The sequence below is a fragment of the Mycteria americana genome, chromosome 6 (genome assembly GCF_035582795.1).
Source record: "Mycteria americana isolate JAX WOST 10 ecotype Jacksonville Zoo and Gardens chromosome 6, USCA_MyAme_1.0, whole genome shotgun sequence".
NCBI classification, from domain to species: Eukaryota; Metazoa; Chordata; class Aves; order Ciconiiformes; family Ciconiidae; genus Mycteria; species Mycteria americana.
In genome coordinates this window covers 10,530,744-10,547,430 of record NC_134370.1, presented here as the reverse complement: position 1 = coordinate 10,547,430, position 16,687 = coordinate 10,530,744, and the positions used below count along the sequence as shown (strand labels likewise).

The 16,687-nt window shown below is 40.3% G+C and overlaps 2 protein-coding genes across 8 annotated transcripts in view; one reads left to right on the top strand and one right to left on the bottom strand.

The window, feature by feature from the left end:
- The window catches only part of NRAP (nebulin related anchoring protein), a 54,149-nt gene extending 52,519 nt beyond the window's left edge, over nucleotides 1-1,630 (bottom strand). For both annotated transcript variants that reach the window (XM_075504517.1, XM_075504518.1), the window contains exons 1-3: nucleotides 1,370-1,630; nucleotides 1,015-1,109; nucleotides 227-314 (exon numbers count right to left, since the gene is read on the bottom strand). In XM_075504517.1, the coding sequence (XP_075360632.1) occupies nucleotides 227-314; nucleotides 1,015-1,109; nucleotides 1,370-1,441 (255 nt within the window). In that variant the 5' untranslated portion in view covers nucleotides 1,442-1,630. The remainder of the gene's footprint in view (nucleotides 1-226; nucleotides 315-1,014; nucleotides 1,110-1,369) is intronic.
- Nucleotides 1,631-7,343: 5,713 nt separating this feature from the next.
- CASP7 (caspase 7) overlaps nucleotides 7,344-16,687 on the top strand; it is a 27,294-nt gene continuing 17,950 nt past the window's right edge. Inside the window, exons 1-2 of one of the 6 annotated variants that reach the window (XM_075504510.1) lie at nucleotides 7,344-7,538; nucleotides 9,442-9,556. In XM_075504510.1, coding sequence (XP_075360625.1) covers nucleotides 9,444-9,556 — 113 coding nt within the window. In that variant the 5' untranslated portion in view covers nucleotides 7,344-7,538; nucleotides 9,442-9,443. Of the gene's footprint in view, nucleotides 7,539-7,653; nucleotides 7,878-8,337; nucleotides 8,459-9,212; nucleotides 9,225-9,248; nucleotides 9,351-9,441; nucleotides 9,557-11,803; nucleotides 11,921-16,687 lie in introns of those variants that run through there. The other 5 variants (XM_075504512.1, XM_075504513.1, XM_075504514.1 and 2 more) reach the window with 5 other exon arrangements.

The window sequence follows — 16,687 nt, the reverse complement described above, 5'->3', positions numbered from 1 at the left end:
AAAGTAGAAGCAAATTCAGATTTAACCTTTCTTTCTTATGAGTGAATGCATTTTAAAAATTATGATTCAAACCAGGGCTGAGATCTTACTGCTCTAAAAGAACACAGGAGGCTAAGTAAAGAATACGTATCTATATTATGTAAAGAATACATTTCTAAAACAAGACATGAATATAATATCAAAATGTAAAACAAAGCTAAATACATTTGGCCCTCAAGCTTCTTACCTCACTTACCACTTCCGACAGTTTTTTTGCATTTATATTTATTGGTGTCTCAAATACGCTTGTGAACGCATTGTTTTTTGGATTATGTCTAAAAAAGGAAAGTGTAAAAGGATATTAGGAATGCACCAGACAGCCCACCAGAAAGGTTCTTTTTGAGCACTTGAAAACACAATACCAGCCTCCACACCTCTATACATAATTTTTCCCCCCACTCACACACAGATCTCAGATTACATTCAAGTTATTATTGTATGGAGTAGGTGCCTAGAGCAAAATTAATTTTAATGATCATCATATCAATGCTGTGTTTCTAATAACAAAAGAGAATAATAGAATAAAAAGCAACTGTCATCACTCCTTTTTCTGCTGACAAATTTGACAGGAATTGATCATTATAAAATAAAAACTTCCTAGAACAAACCAACTCCAAAATCTGCATTTTATACATTTTCCTGATGATTAGTTCAACCTTGTTAACTCTTAACCGCTGATTTGGAAAGCACTGAATTTTATGGTTGGGTTTATTTTCTTCCCACACACTGAAATGGAACCCAGTTCAGTATCTTTTAACACACTGGACAAATGAGAAGCTTTATATACAGTAACAAGATTTTTCCCATCATTTCTGATTCACGTAAATCCAAAGATATGCACGAAGGCACTAACAATACATAATTCCACATCACACATGGGACCAGGCTGAGTCCAAATGGTGATCTTCTATTACATTAAAATGACTTGTCATTTTAAACCTTTGCTTTAAAAAAAAGAAAAGGAAACACACTTACGCTTGACAGTAAGGCTTCTTCTCATGGCTAACAAAGTTGTTTACTGTTAACGTCATCTTGCATACTTCACAGTGAAAACAGGCTTTATGCCACGTCTGGAAATACCACAAAAAAGAAACCAAACAGACATGATTTGTATTTCATTATTATTGTCTTGAGTTTTAAATCTCAGTATAGACCCTTAACATTAATTTCATGAATTTGAAGAATTCTTTTTCAAATATATGCCTATTATTAACTCATTTCAGTTCTGAACCCAGTTGAGTAATTTTTGGAACCGAGAGATTTGCACTGTGTTAAAAGTGCCAATCTATACATTTATTATAGTCCAAAATAATAAAGAAAGACAACTGACCTGATCTATACAGTTAATCTTCTCAGCAGGGTAAACCCCATAGCCACATCTAGCACACGGCTGCACATTCATCTTGAAATCCACAGAGTGAAAAATATATAGGTTTGTACAAAAGGTTCAAAGAGTATGAAAGTGACTTTTTGGCCTGTGCAAAGCACACTCTAGACACTCCAGTCAAGGCCTTTTGCTGTGGTCTGTGGCTCCCATTAAAGCTCCGAATTGAAGTCTGTTGCTCCGTTTGCTGACCTTCTGTTTCAAAGTCAGCTGCAGGCTGGCTTTTAAAGCTGCCAGTTAGTAAGAGTGGTTATTTTGGCAACTGTGTCAGTGCGTAAGGGAGGGTAGCGATATCTTTCTCTAAATAGAAGAATGAACTCACAGAAACGAATCATGTCCATGTGAATGTTAGAGTCTGATCATTTAGTATTTCAGTTTTGCTGTAAAGCCAGTTGTCATAAGCCCAGGATGAAAAGTATATACAGCAGCAGCAGCAATTTATCATAGTCTCTCCTCACCCTGATATACAGCAAGTGACCTCATGGAGGACTACTCTGTGTTTAGGAACAGCCTCACATTAGAAGGAGGTACCACCAGAGACACAGGCCAGAGGTGGGTTTGAAGCTTCCTGGCCCTCTGTTGGATCTAGAAGAGGTACACCGCCATTTTCCCAGCCAAGTCATTATTTTTTTCCCTTGGTGCCAGCTCAGTTTCACCTTGTATGTTATGGGCAGCAAAGCAGAGCACACTGATTTCTCATGTCTTTTCTGTTTCATCAACCTATCACTCCATCTCCAGGTGTAGGAGGGCACACAGTGAAATGGGCAGAGCCTTTTATCTCAAAGAGTTCTAAACATGATGGGTACAAATCCAAACATCTATCCTCTACAGAAAAAACTTCAGAAAGGAACCATTTACTTTTGAATAGAATGAACAAAGCAGCTATTTAACACTGTTCACAAAGCATAGGCTGGCATAGATCAGAATATAAAAATTCCTTAGCCAAATAATGATAAGAAATTATTATGCCTGATATTAGGTTTCAAGCAAGTTATTAGGGTTGTGAAGTCTGCCCTGAACAAAAGAAGCTATTAAATTCTACCAGCTACAAATGGTCAGGATTTGAGATTTACATCTCACCTAATCATAATTCCTCCAGCTGCAGGGCTCCATAACCCTGGGACACAGCTAAGGGTTATCTCAATTCAACTAAAAGTCTACTTAGTCATCCATGCATCTGTACCACTTTGCGTGCCTGCAGCAGTCCTGGGATATTGCTAAGCTCTTTCTTTTTCTGTAAATTACAAACAATTCAATCAAAATCATTTCTGGCTAAACCTTCTGGGTATGCGTAGAGAGCCTCCTATTCATCTCTCTATGGAGATACGCAGTTCTGCTTAACTTATTATTACTACTTTTACTGAATGCTGACAATGTACTGGCACAAGGTACTTTCAGCAACTGGTGTGCTGAAAATAGAGTCTCTAATCTGAAGAGCAATGGGTATGGCACAAAGTCCTGAAAACACTTGAGGCCTTTCAAAGTAAGTCATTAAGATCAGTATATAAACAGATGTATTTTCATTTAAAAAAAAAAAGTTCACAGAACATAACTTCTTGTATTAAAATAACTGCTGAGTTATCTCATGTTATTCCTTTTGGGTTCAGAAGCGATTTTATGTTGACCAAGTTACATCACAATATTTACCATGCTCACACCTGTGAACCAAAATAATTTGGAAGTCTTCCAGTTCCCTTCTCACACAGCTTTTCATCTTGTCCCAGATTGCCATTCTGTTTATGCAAGTGACCTCTATTAGGATCACAGTGGCCAGGCTGTCCCCTCCTTATTTAGCACTGGGCACACTACCAGCTGCTGCCTCTTTGTGTTCATCTACTCCAAGAGTCACCATATTGTATATTTTCTAGATAGTCCTAGTTGTCTTCATACTATCTGAATCCATGCTAGAGCCTTTGTCTCACACTTTGCCAAGAAAAAAGATGCATGAACTGCTCCTGTCCCAGCACAGACAAAATATTGCTTAAGGCCCTCCTGAAATGAGTTCTGAGAGGTGCTGAAAGCAGGACATCCCTGAATCACACAAAAACATAAAGACTTGGCAACTACAGAACAAATCGTTCATCTAGGAGTCACCTGAATACGATGACCTGGACAGGACTCCAGCCTGGAGCATCAGTGTATACAGCCCATATGCACTGTGCACCCAGAGAGCATACTAGAGGTCCCTGAGAAGAATGAGACCATGTGTTCCTTCCAAGAGGCCTGTCAGACAGCTAGAAGCCCTTTATTTCACAGATAAAAACTTCCTTCATTTCAAGATATACAAAGCCTGTTTGTTCCTTTTCACAGCAACACATCTTGGCTGGAAGTCAGCAAACCCATTTTCCAAGTTCTCCTGCTTCTCCCAAGTTACAGCATGTTCAAGAAGAGAAGCATGGTAAGCCACAATGCCCCGTACAGCTACTGTCTTTCCCAGCCACGTTACTTCCCTCACATCCATTGCGCGCCAGTACTGCTGGAGTCTATTGAAGATTTCCCCATTTCTGAGCACCTCAAAACTGTCCTGTTGCATGGTCTGTTCTTCACCTCTCTGGATTAAAACTGAGTTGCTAACAGAAAAGAGAGTTTATTGAAAAACAAGCATTGTATGGTCTCATTACAAAGTATGCATTGCATTGTGATCATGCAAGGAATTAAATCACAAAACCAGTGCAAGTTTGTTATCTTGACAAATCTTAGCAAGGCATTTTCTCTTCAGTTAAAAGCTCATTGTGGCTTTTTTCCTCCTTTAGTAAGGCCTCATAAAGGCTCTTTGATATCAATGAAAATCTTAAAAGGCTTTACTTAACAGTAGAACCTTAATCAATGTGGTTTAAAAGTACTGTAGTTACATGTAAAGTACAAGGAGTCAGTACCTTGAAAGTGCAAATTAGTAGGAAGAAACATTGTTACCTGTCCAACCTCCTTAAATTCATTGAATTAACTGCATAGAAAACTTGGAGCATGTCTGCATCCTGAGTCTGAATCTAAAAAGCACACATTAGTTATACCAAGTAACCTCCTAACAGACATTCAAGTCAGGGCCGCCTTCTCTGTCGCTCCTGAATAGCGGCTATGCCCTTCCAGACACATGAATAGCGGGAAGGCAGACACCACAAATTACGGCAACGCTATCTTCCCTCTGTTTGCAAAAAAAAAGGTGCTGTTTCACCACTCAAACTGGGGGTGTTATCCACTGTTAAAAGCTGCCTGCAAAAGTTCAAACACTAGCCCAGCCTCATCACAACCTTCTCTGAACCACATGGTTAACTAGTTACCCAGCTTAGGGCCTTTTGTCTCACATAGCCTCTCCATGCTAATCAAATTTAGCATAGTAGCAAATCCAGCTTGCAAAAACATCGAAAGAAAGCTGGAAAAGTTTTATCAACTCCAGGATCTCCCAAGACTTACATAAAAACCTCTAAGGGACTGCCTTCCAAACTTGTACAGTAGGTTTTTACATTTTTGCTGTTTTGGAAACCACCCAACAACTGTTTACATTTCATGACTAAAAAGATCTGTGCTTACACTTTCCCTTTGTTGCCAGTGTTGGGAAAACTTGAGAGTGTGGGGATTTTGCAAATGCTTCTAATAGAGTAAGAGAAAGCAAGAGAGGGAGTAGAGAGAAATGGAAAAAAGAACCAACAGGCCAAGAAGGCATCATTGTGACACAGCAGAGAAAGAACTGGTGAGGATGTGCTACAATTTAAGCTGAAAGCTTGAAGAAATGTGTGCAAAGCATGCACAGCCCAGCCCATGTGCACACAGTGAGACCTCCCGTGTCCAAATATTCCCATCTATCATGTATCGTAACCTAAAAATGACCCAAGTTTAAAACTTGTAAAACATGGCATGTGCAACAGATCATCCCTGCCTGATTACAGAGAAATCCCACCTAAACACATACACCAAGCTGACTGAGATGCATTGTTCTACCGAATTTCATAAAGCTGTGGTGTGCCAAATCACACCACACAGACCCCATATTCCCCGCAGTGTATCAAAACCTTCCATCCTTTCTTGCAAAATATATAAAATCCTAACAACTCTCATTTAGGGTGGAACACCTTGTAAGTTGCTCAAATCCTCCATCCTGAAAGTATCCCCACACCTGCCTCCCAGGTCTCAGCAAAGCCCCATCCTTGTTTTCACAGATGTTGTGCAGAACACAGCACACAGTTAGTATTCCAGACAGGTACTATTTAGTTGCCTCAAGCCTTCTAGTTTGTACCTGCCATCTACCTTTCAATTTCCCAAAGGCATGCTCCATTGTCATCCTGCAGCTGCTTAGGTGGTAGTTAAACACTTATTTTCTACAATGCAAATATCCAGTCAAAGGCTTCATTGTTAATGTTTTTAGGGAGTAGAGTGAGTCTCCAGGGATAAGAAAAGGAATGCTGATGCTACAGGTATCACACTGCTGGCTCTTCCTCCTGCCCAGTAATGCATACGGCCAGCTGTGTGATATTATACATGAGAAATTTTTTCCTTCTGGACCCTTCCCCAGGTAGCAATCACTCCATGCCCTGAAGCAAGATATTTCCTTCTAATTCCATCTTTTTAATTTCTCCCTTATTCATTACTGAAAACAAGCGAGACTTTCTGAAAAATCTAGCACCTTATACTGCATTAAAACTGGTTAATCTAACATGTAGTTAAGAAAGATATTGCAGCACACTGAGGAATCAACCTTTCTCTTTGTGAATGCCAGCAACTGACATGAAAAAAAAATAGAAATAGGGGTTTCATCAACAGTTTGAGTCAGAAATTCCCCATACACAAATATAGTAGTAATCTCTTGAAAACTGGGAAGCATGATCAGATACAATACCACTTTTTCAATAGCAATACAATTGCTATTGTATTGCTACAATACAACTTTTAGAAAAAAGCCATTTCTAGGTCTGCTAATTCGGCTGTGGGGACCAGATGGCAATGGATAAACTCTTTCATCAAGATATAGGAAGTCACAGCTGGCAAATAGCTTCTGGATTTCCTAGGTAACCCCCATACACATCATCAGGAAAGCCCATTTGGATATCCTGAAGTTCAGGTGCCACTGCCAGTCATTGCTGGTGATGGCACAGTTTCCCTCACCTCCTCTCCATGTGTTTACTTGAAGATCTATACATTTCCAGTATCTCTGTTGTCCATAATGATCCATTATGGATTTGGAAGCGGTACTGGCTTTTTGAAAAGAAGCAGCTAACATATGGCATGAGAGGAACCATGGGATTCTGTTAGTTTGATTTTCAGGAGAAAACTTTGGCTACGTATCCAGCCAGGAGCTACAGGCGTAATCCCACAAAGCAGAGACCGGCCCCAGCAGCAGCATGCAGACACACGGCAAGAGCTACCATGCCGTTCAGATACCCTTCCATCACATTGAAGCAGTGACCTGTCGTGAAGCAAAAGGTTGTTTGCTACCATGCCTGTGTTTTGTGCCAATTATGAGGCAGTTACACTGAAAAAAGTCGCTTTGATGTAAATCTCTTCAGGTAGTGAATGTTAAACACCACACACTGCTGGGTAGGTGTATGATTTTGCAGGATTGGAGCCTGCATCCGGGAGTAATTAGCAAGACTGTGCCAATCTTCAGTCCATGTACTGGACTGCTGGGCCTGATGCAACGGCGACACAGTAGGATACCGTAATTAGCAGAGATGCAACACACTGAATAATTGGAAAGATAAGGAAATGCCACTGAAGCTTATATAAGGGAAAAAATTTCCTTAGATCTAGACAATCTCGTGTCACCATGAAACTTAAGGCTCTTCTTTCGCGGGGGTGTGACGGAGCACAGCTATTAAAGAGTGGTAATTTCCTTTTTGCTGTGATGAAGCCGCCATTACCAGGGCGGGCGGGCCCCTAGCTGCCCCCAACCCCAGACAACCCCGCACCGGCCCCACCGCCGCCGCCGCGCCGGGCGAAGGCAACGGCCGAGGCCCCACGGCCCCAGGGGACGGGCTCGCAGTCCCGCCGCAGCGGGCGGAAGGCGCGGTCCCGCCGGGACGGGCCAGGGCCGGCGCCGCCCGCCCCGCCCCACTGCCGGCCGGTGCGGCACTATCCCGCCGGTTTCGCTTTCGCTTCTGCCTCGCCGGAGCCCAGCGCCAAGGCAAGCCCCGGCCCCGGCCCCTTCCCAGCCCCCTGCCCCTTCCCAGCCCCCTGCCCCTCCGCGACGCCCCGGCCGCCCTCCCCCCTCGCCTCAGGGAGCCCACTCTGCTTTCCTGCGCCCCTGTCCCGGCCCGCCGCTTTCCCGCCTTCCCCTCAGCTGACCGCCGCCTTCCCGCTCCCCCGCGCCTTCTCCACTCCTGTCCCCTCTGTCCCCAGCGTGTCCCCTCCGGCCGGCAGCCCCGGGGCCCGGCCCGCTGCTCGCTACTCTTGTCTGACGCCCAGGGGCGAAGGGGTGGAAGAAAGCGGCTCTCCCTCAGCACTGGACACTTGGGCCCTTCAGGTGGCTGCACTGGCTACACAGCCATTTCCTGAGGGAGGGCAGGAGTACTCGCAGCGGGATTTGTGATGTGTGTAGTTGGTAGCGTTGGCAGTGCGGGTTTCCTCCACTCGGGGCTGTGCCTTCCTTGGTGTGGGGCTGCTTCCCTGGGGAGGCCCCCCACGCTCCTCTTCGGTCGCCTCATTGCCCACCTGCGGCCTGCGCGCTCTTCAATTCTTATTTTTTTAAAAGATGATTTAAAAATCTATTTGTTTGTCAAAGCCGCATCTAGACCCCAGCTTTCGGGAACTGCTGTTACTCTTAGGGAGCTCAAAAACCTCAGTCAGTGTCCCAGAGCCCGGCTGGGGTGGTGCTGGCAGCCCTGTAGCCGCAGGGCCCAGCCGGCTGCCTCTGAGCTGCTGCAAGGTCACCAGGGTGGTTTTCAAGCTAGATGTAAACATGTACTCTTCTGAGTAAACCTATTATAAGAGCAAGTTTAACTGCCTAAATAGGAAGAAGGTGCAGGAATCGCTGCTGCTTTTCCTCGTGAAAACCTGGATCCGGAGTTGGACAAGGTGGCTCAGCACATCCCACTGCGAGCGAAGGTGGGGATCCTGCGCTGCCTTCTCCACTGCTGTTCTTGCCCCGCACTGAGCTGGTGCAGATCACTGTGCTATCAGACAAATAACTCTTTTCTTGTAGTTTTCTGCCGGCTTAATGATCTAAATAAACTTCCTGAGTGGGCAACTCAGGACATGGAAGAAGAGGAGAGAGAGACTATTTTTTTGGTCAGGAAAGTCATTAGATCAGCTCAGCCTTGTTGTCTAGCGGTGCTTTGTGTAGCTTTTGAGATTAGTGAAGATGTTCCAAGCTTACACGGGAGTAACAAAAAAAAATATTGGCTGAAATACTGCAATTTGTGTAAGAAGCTGCTTTATGTAATGAAAATACCTTTTAATTTCCAAGAAATACTCAAGAAGCACAACTGTTTTTTTCCCTAACAACTGTACACATCTATTAATTAATCATGAGAAGAATATAAAATTCATATTAAGTGTTGATATAGACAAAATAGAGACATGAAAACCTAAGATCCCATCCACGGAAGATACTACAAGGTTTTTTCTCTTACGCACATTGGACTGTGTATATGCAAATGAAAACACAGGAGCTCTTTGGATGTCTTAATACTGGATAGGATTGCAGTTACAATATTTTGATGTTAGTTGTCCATGCTTTCTTCCCAACATACTTCTTTCCAGACCATGACAAATTTTCTGGGAATTAGTCATAAGCTCTTTCACCATAAAAAGATTTTTACTTTTCTTCTTATCTGCATTTTTGAGAGTGGTAGTAGACAAGTCACTTTTGGTAACTGCCACAAGGTAATGCAGATGGCTGAGCATGTGCAATGTCATGTTAATTCAGGGCCAGAAATCTATAGCCACTCTTACTTGATGAAGTATTATACAGTATAACTGACTAACAATCTCACATGTATCTGGTTTAACGGTTTGGTTTATAGAAGTATTTCTAAAATGATAGTGTTCACTGAGGGACACTTACATTTTTGTACTTTTATTTGTAGAGATGTCAGGAGATCAGCATGTTGATCGCTCTACTCAAGAGAGAGGTACTGAAGATAGCAATGATGTATTTGATGCAAAGCCAGACAGAAGTAGCAGATTCTCACTTTTTGGAAAGTAAGTTACTACTTCTCTTCCTGTTATTGTTGTATCAGCTGTCATACTACCCTTCTAATGGGATTTTGGTGTTCAGTTTGCCACGTCCACAATGTCATAGGTGGTCTGGATAGGGAAATGGTTTATGTTGTATAGGTTTAATGTATCTGGTCTGTACCTTAAAGCATCTCTCTATAGTACCTCCCTATAGGGAGACCTATAGTATCTCCCATAAGCTTTATTTGGTAGTCAAGAGACCACTAAGTTCATTTAGCATCAATTATACTCCCTCATCTTAAACATTGCCCTTTGGTGGAGCAGGGATTTAAATATGCCATTAATTATCTATTTTACTGCATTCAGCTCAGCTAATCTCCTGCATCATTGGAATCCCCTGCTGACTCTTTAAGTTAGTTTAAAGCCTGGATGTGCCATGTAGGTTGTAGCACAAAGAAGCCTCACTGAGTCTAGAGATGTAACGTGTTACAGAATAAATTAAAAGCCTTTCATTTTAAAACATAGTAGTCTCACTGAAGCGTAAGCTTACTTTCCTTAAATCTATAGGAAGCAAGAACTATGTACTGCTTGTCTGTACTCCTGAAAACACTAGATAAATGTGATTGAAAATGCAAAATATGAAAGATGAATATGCAAAATTTACAAATACTGTTGAGTGTCAGCAAATGGCTACTTCACATTGTGAACTTCATGGATTTAGAGAGATTTTATTAGAGGTGTTTATTACACAGACTACTGTATTTACAGAGAGGTTTTGATTTTTTTTTTACTGTTGGACATTCACATTCAAGTGAACAGTATAATGCAGAGAAAGTACATGGAGATATAATGGGGTTTTTTGCTGCTTGTTATAGGAGTCTAATGGGGGTAACAAATCTGTGAGAGAAGTGAAGATGTTTAGTCTTAGAAGACTTTTGATGTGCTGTTAAGCAAATCACTTTACTTTCTCTGTCTCATTTTATCATTCCTCAAATGTTTTATGATGTGTATGTATATTATTAATTTTAACAGAATCACATCATGCAAAATAGACAATGTAACACTTGTTTCTAAATCTTGCCAAACACTTTTCAAAGGTTTCTTTTAAACTTTACAAAATCTCTGTTTTAATATCTGAATTGGTCTTCTTTATAAGAGGTGGTATGCTAATACTATTATTAAATTATGGAACTCAAAGTTAATCATTCCTGAAGGAAAGGCAATAATCAGCACTTCTATCACTTTTTTTCTATAAGAAATTTTTCAAATAATTTGGCTATGCATCAGTTTGAGGCATTCATCTTTTGGGAACTCCTTGAAGATACAATTTGAAACATTTTTCTTTAGAAGTAAAAAATTGCTCAGATTAAATATGAGGTAATTGAGAAGATTCAACTTAGATTTTGTAGAAAAAAAATAAGTCTGAGAAATCTATCAGAGTTTCTTGAAGAATGTGATGATTGCCTAAGGAAGAATGAGCTGGTTGACCGCAAAGGTCTTAAAAATCCAAGCACAGTGACAAGGTCTTTGTCTTATAGAAGCTAAAACTCTTTGACCTGAAGGAAGATAGGAAAGGAATGTGAGAGGATAAAGGAAGATGGGATATGATCTAAAATCGTGACTGTAATGGAGGAGAAAGTGAATAGAGAATGATCATTCCTTGTGCCTCACAGAAAATCTAGGGGACATCCAATGAAAAGTTCATGCAGTAGGTTTAAAACAACCGGTAAGATGTAATTTTCACATAGTGCAGAATGCAATTGTAGAACTTAAAGTCACAAGATATGCAGATGTCAAGATTTTAGATGAGTTCAGAAGAGATTAGATTTATTTGTGGAAGAAAAGTCCAGTGGCAATATTCATGTTAAAATCTTTGGTGCAAGATGTTCCTAAATCAGGTTTCTGTGAGAATGCACTCTGTATCCAATTACTTTTGTTTGTTTTCTTAAAACTCATTACTAGTCAGTACCAGTTACTAGGCTAGATGTACTTTTAGTTGGAACCAGCATGGCTCTGTGTCTTGATTGCCAAGGCTTCATTATGGCAACATGAAATTAATACCTGTAAAATAAGATGTGTAGAAAGCTTTAGATTGACTACAGTTTTATGGTCCCTTGTTTTGTTTTAGCAACCCAGTTTTTACCAGCTGTGCAGTGCTTTCAATGAAATTCTACATTGTATTTCATTTATTATTGCTTAAAACATAGAAGCTCAATAGGAAAACAAGTAACTTGTATTGTTAAATAAGCCCATTAATTTTAATTTAAGAGAACAGAGCAGTGAGGAACTGAATTCAAAGCTGTGCAGAAAGACTAGCTGTTTCCAGTACCTTCAGAGCTCCAATTCACCATTCTCTGGCTGTGACTGGAGATTTATCTAGCAAAAGCAGTAAGTAGAAATAATTGAAAAATCTTATTCACTACAGCATATTTCTCTTTAAGAAGTCTGTGAGCCTGCTGTACCACGGAGGCCACAAGGCTCAGAACAAGCCACGGAATGGGCGGGTTCTTCTGGCTGCACCACGGTTTAGGGGAATTATCTTTTACGTATTTCCTTTTCTTTGAAAAAGAGCTAGTACTTAGTTAATGTTGGTGGGGAAAAACTGTTTGGTGGGGAAAAGGGTTGAAAGAAGTAAGTTTTGAATTGACACCTGCTGGTGGTGTTTGGTTTAGGGGTGGGGTGGTTTTTTTTTTTTTAGCCACTAGATGGCAGGAGGGTATCAATTTTGTTTACTGCAAAAATTAGGGAGAGTTGTAGTTGAGCAAAGAGTTATATTTCAGAAAGCAGAAATAGCAGGATACACTCTGGCAAGCCTGCGCACAACAAAATTTTAAAACATGGTTAAAGAAAGATTGAGCTGAGGATTTAAAACGTGTATTTTAATTCTTTATGTGATAGTTAGAAACTAATAGAATTTTTCCCATATAAATTTTTCTTTTCTATGCTGTATGTGCTCCTGTTACACTTTCGAGGCTTTAAAAATAGTCTCACTTCTCCACAGGATGATTTAATATCTTCATTTAGTACGTTTTGTCTTTTATTGGGGAACTCTGTTAGGGACATTGATAGCAGCAAACCCATTTTAGCACCCAGGAAACATAAAAACATGCAGGTAACATGAAACGGAATAAAATTATGGTTCCCCTGTATTAAGTGGAGCTAAGATTTTTCTTACTCCTAATGAAAAGTTGTTGTTTTTTTTTTTTAAAAAAAGCTGCATCTGAAAATTCCCAAGGCTTGGTAGACTTGCACTTGTGTTGTCAATAGTCATGACTGTTTGTGGGGTTCAGTGAAGAAGCATAATGCAGAACAGGGTGGTTGTTAGTAGTATCTAGGTACCAGTTGTATTCTAATTTAATGGTATAGAACCATTTGTCCTCTAGTTACTTTTATCTACTCCAGTCCTGCTGTCTTGTTTCACAGTGAATATTCCCCTTCTCATCTGGACACAGAAAACATAATTTAAATATATATTTAAGAATTCTTACAAGTACCTAGTTACAATTGAAACTGCGTGATTCTGTAGTACCCTTAATGCAGAAACAGGAAATATATTGTAAGAAAATCCCACCGTGGAATTTGAGGGGCTTGTAGGGTACACTGACATATGTAGTCACCAAGAGTACTTGTTGTGGTTTAACCCCAGCTGGCAACTAAGGACCACACAGCCGCTCGCTCACTCCCACCCCATGGGATGGAGGAGAGAATCAGAAGGGTAAAAGTGAGAAAACTCGTGGGTTGAGATAAGGACAGTTTAATAGGGAAAGCAAAAGCCGTGCACGCAAGCAAAGCAAAAGAAGGAATTCATTCACCACTTCCCATGGGCAGGCAGGTGTTCAGCCATCTCCAGGAAAGCAGGGCTCCATCACGTGTAATGGTTACTTGGGAAGACAAACACCATAACTCTGAACATCCCCCCCTTCCTTCTTCTTCCCCAGCTTTATATGCTGAGCATGACATCATATGGTATGGAATAGCCCTTTGGTCAGCTGGGGTCAGCTGTCCCAGCCGTGTCCCCTCCCAACTTCTTGTGCACCTCCAGCCTGCTCACTGGTGGGGTGGTGTGAGAAGCAGAAAAGACCTTGACTCTGCGTAAGCACTGCTCAGCAGTAATGAAAACATTCCTGTATTGTCAACACTGTTTTCAGCACAAATCCAAAACATAGCCCCATACTAGCTACTATGAAGAAAATTAACTCTATCCTAGCCAAAACCAGCACAGTACTTCAGCTGTGTAACACTGCAAACCCAAAATATCTGTAAGGTATTTATTTCCACAAAGTCAGGCCACTGTGAAGTTTGAGACTTTTCACTTTAATTAATTTGAAATTTGCTGGAAACATCAGTGTGTATCTTGCCTTCTGTAGCTCAATAGTTATGATAGTTATATAGTTCCGATATCTACCAGGTTTGTAAACTAGTATTTAGATCAAAAAGATTCACAGATATATAGGTTTTCTTTTCATTTGTACCGTGTTTATTTGGGTTACAGGGCATCAAAGTGAGGAAGCACAGATGTTACCAAAGCTGTCTGTTTTAACTTCATGACCCTTGTCTCAGTATAGCTGTATTTCTCAAAATAAATAGCCTTGTCCTTCAAAGAATAAATACTCATTTTTGAGATTCAGCCTCAGCCGAACCTCAGCTTTGGAGCTGTAACAGGTGTGGAAAGTTGTCTTTGTTTCAGCTTTGCTCTTCTGTTGTTCTTCTGTCTTTTGGGGAGCTGTTTTCCATCCACTTTTGATTACCAACAGCTTATTTTTATTTGGTTTGTAAGAACCTGCGTTGGAGGTAGAACTTTATGAAGAACAGTTTCACAGTGATGCAGATGCATGTGTTTTCCAGAGTTGCCCATTTTGTATTTTTTGGGCCATTTGAAAACACTGGGCCTGATCTTATAAATTAATTGCTTGTTTTGTAGAAAAAGTACTACTGCTAGCACCGTATGCTTATGAAGAAACTGTATTGGCCTCCACTGTATGAACGTCAGCTGTTCCTGCCTTGAAATTACTGTGTTCAAATCCAGATGATGCCTTGAATGATACCTCATCTTTTTTCTCATAACTTTTACAGTTTTAAAATTAAACATGCAGTTCTGTTACAGGTTTTTCAGTGACAGAATATTACAGACCTTTCAAAAATAAATATTGCTAAGAAATGTATCTCTTTTATGCTTAGACAGAATAAAAATAGCAAGCTACTTTAAAACAAATAACAGCTGATGAATCATTATCTGAAGTTATGTTCTGGGCTGCAACTCAGAGATCTGAACTAAACTCTTGGTTCAGTCTCATGTTTGCTTTATGTCTCTAAGCAAATCACTGTGCACCTTAGTCTATCCTGTAAATAGGTGATGATCTTTCCTTTTACTATCCTAACTCCAAAATCTAGCACAATATAATTTTAATTTTGTTTGGAGTTTGTGGGTTCTGCTTTGCACAAGCTAAATATCAATGTATTTTCCCCCAAAGCACTGAACATAAAATTTCAGAAGCAATAGGTTCTGGCATCTATAGTCTGTTAAAGTTAGTTCCTACAAAGACAGTAAAGAGGCTTTAATGTAGAGCAACAGGGATGTTTCATTTTCATTACTCTCTTTTAAGCCAGAGGCTGTTTTTTTATTTTATGTTATTACAGTTTTTGTTAGATCTGGAACTCAACTTCTGGAGAACACTGCAGGAGTATTTAACAATTAGTGAAAATTGTAGTCAGTGCTTGTACTTTCCCTTGGACACTTACTGGATGTACTATATAGGAAGTGCCCAAGTATCTTGAAATAATATCTAAAGTATAAGAACTCATTAATTCACAGTCAATATTTGTTTCCAGTATCCTTAGAGACTTTATCTTGTGAAGCACAGCAAATACTGGGTTATCTATGAACTGTATCTGTAGCAAGCATAACAGTGAGTCAAGTATCCTAATTCCTTTCTAGTGTAGTAATTTATTTCCTTCATTACAACAAACTCTGGGCTGTCATCATGCAAAATTTGGAGGAAAGCTATTATGTAGTGTCATTTTTAAGCTTTCAAAGGAATCAAAAACAAATTAAGCCAAATTTATAATAAACCATAGCTGTTTAAGGATACATATATAGTTCTATGAATTAGAATACAGAGGTTTTGTAAACTGTGCGTGTTGATTCACATTATTTTCTTAGAAATATTCATTGTGTAAATATTGTAGTAATGATGGATCGGGTTTTGAGAGAAGGAAGAAAGACATATTACAAAGTGAATTCTGCTGTCCCACCTCCATCTCAAGATCTGCTGTATTTTCCTACACTCTTACATAGGAACAGTGATAGAATCAGGGCGATGGGAGTGAGTTTTCCACTTGTCAGCAAAGGTAGATCAGGCCTGCATGACCTCAGCTTGCAGGGTGATAGCTATGAGGGTTTGAATAGCCCCATAGAAAAGTCCAGCGTGACCCACTGCTGACACATGCGAATCTTTGGGCCTGAACACAGAGAAAATCCTGTTTCACTCTCCAATGTAACCCTGAGCATGGTGGGCTCCTAGCATTAGCAAAGAAGATTAGACTTGCTCTTGAGGACAAGCTGAAGCTGTTTTCAGATGCAGTGTGGAGTACCATTTGATGATGAGCCCAGGTACTGTAGAATGTTATTTATCTCCTTCCTTTTCTGCCACCTGTTTGGAAATCTCATGGATGAATACCCTAAAAGAGTTTAGTTTCAGTGCTTGTATCAAGCTAATTATAACTCTACAGGCATTTTGCAATTGCTAATCCTAGCCAGAATGTTCTCTGAGAAATAGTATTGGGGGGGATTGCTTTATTTTGAGTAATTTTCCAAGCAGTCCATATAGCAATATATATATCTGTTAATTGCTCCTAGCACCTATGATAGATAAGAGAGGCTTCATCTTTTTTTTTTCATATAATTGGCAGTTGCTTATGTACATTATACTACCTAGGATATGATCATGCAAGATTTCAATTTCCAGAACATCCATGGAAGGTATGTACGTGCAGGTTTTCTAGAAATGAGCAGAAAGCCTTTCAGCAAGCTTTATTTGTAAAATTTTACCTTTTGAATGTTATTTGAATGTTATGTTGCATACAATATTGTGAGGCCTGCACAGCAGATACCATGCAGCTAATTAGGAAGCTGAAGATGAATTACAAATTGATGGT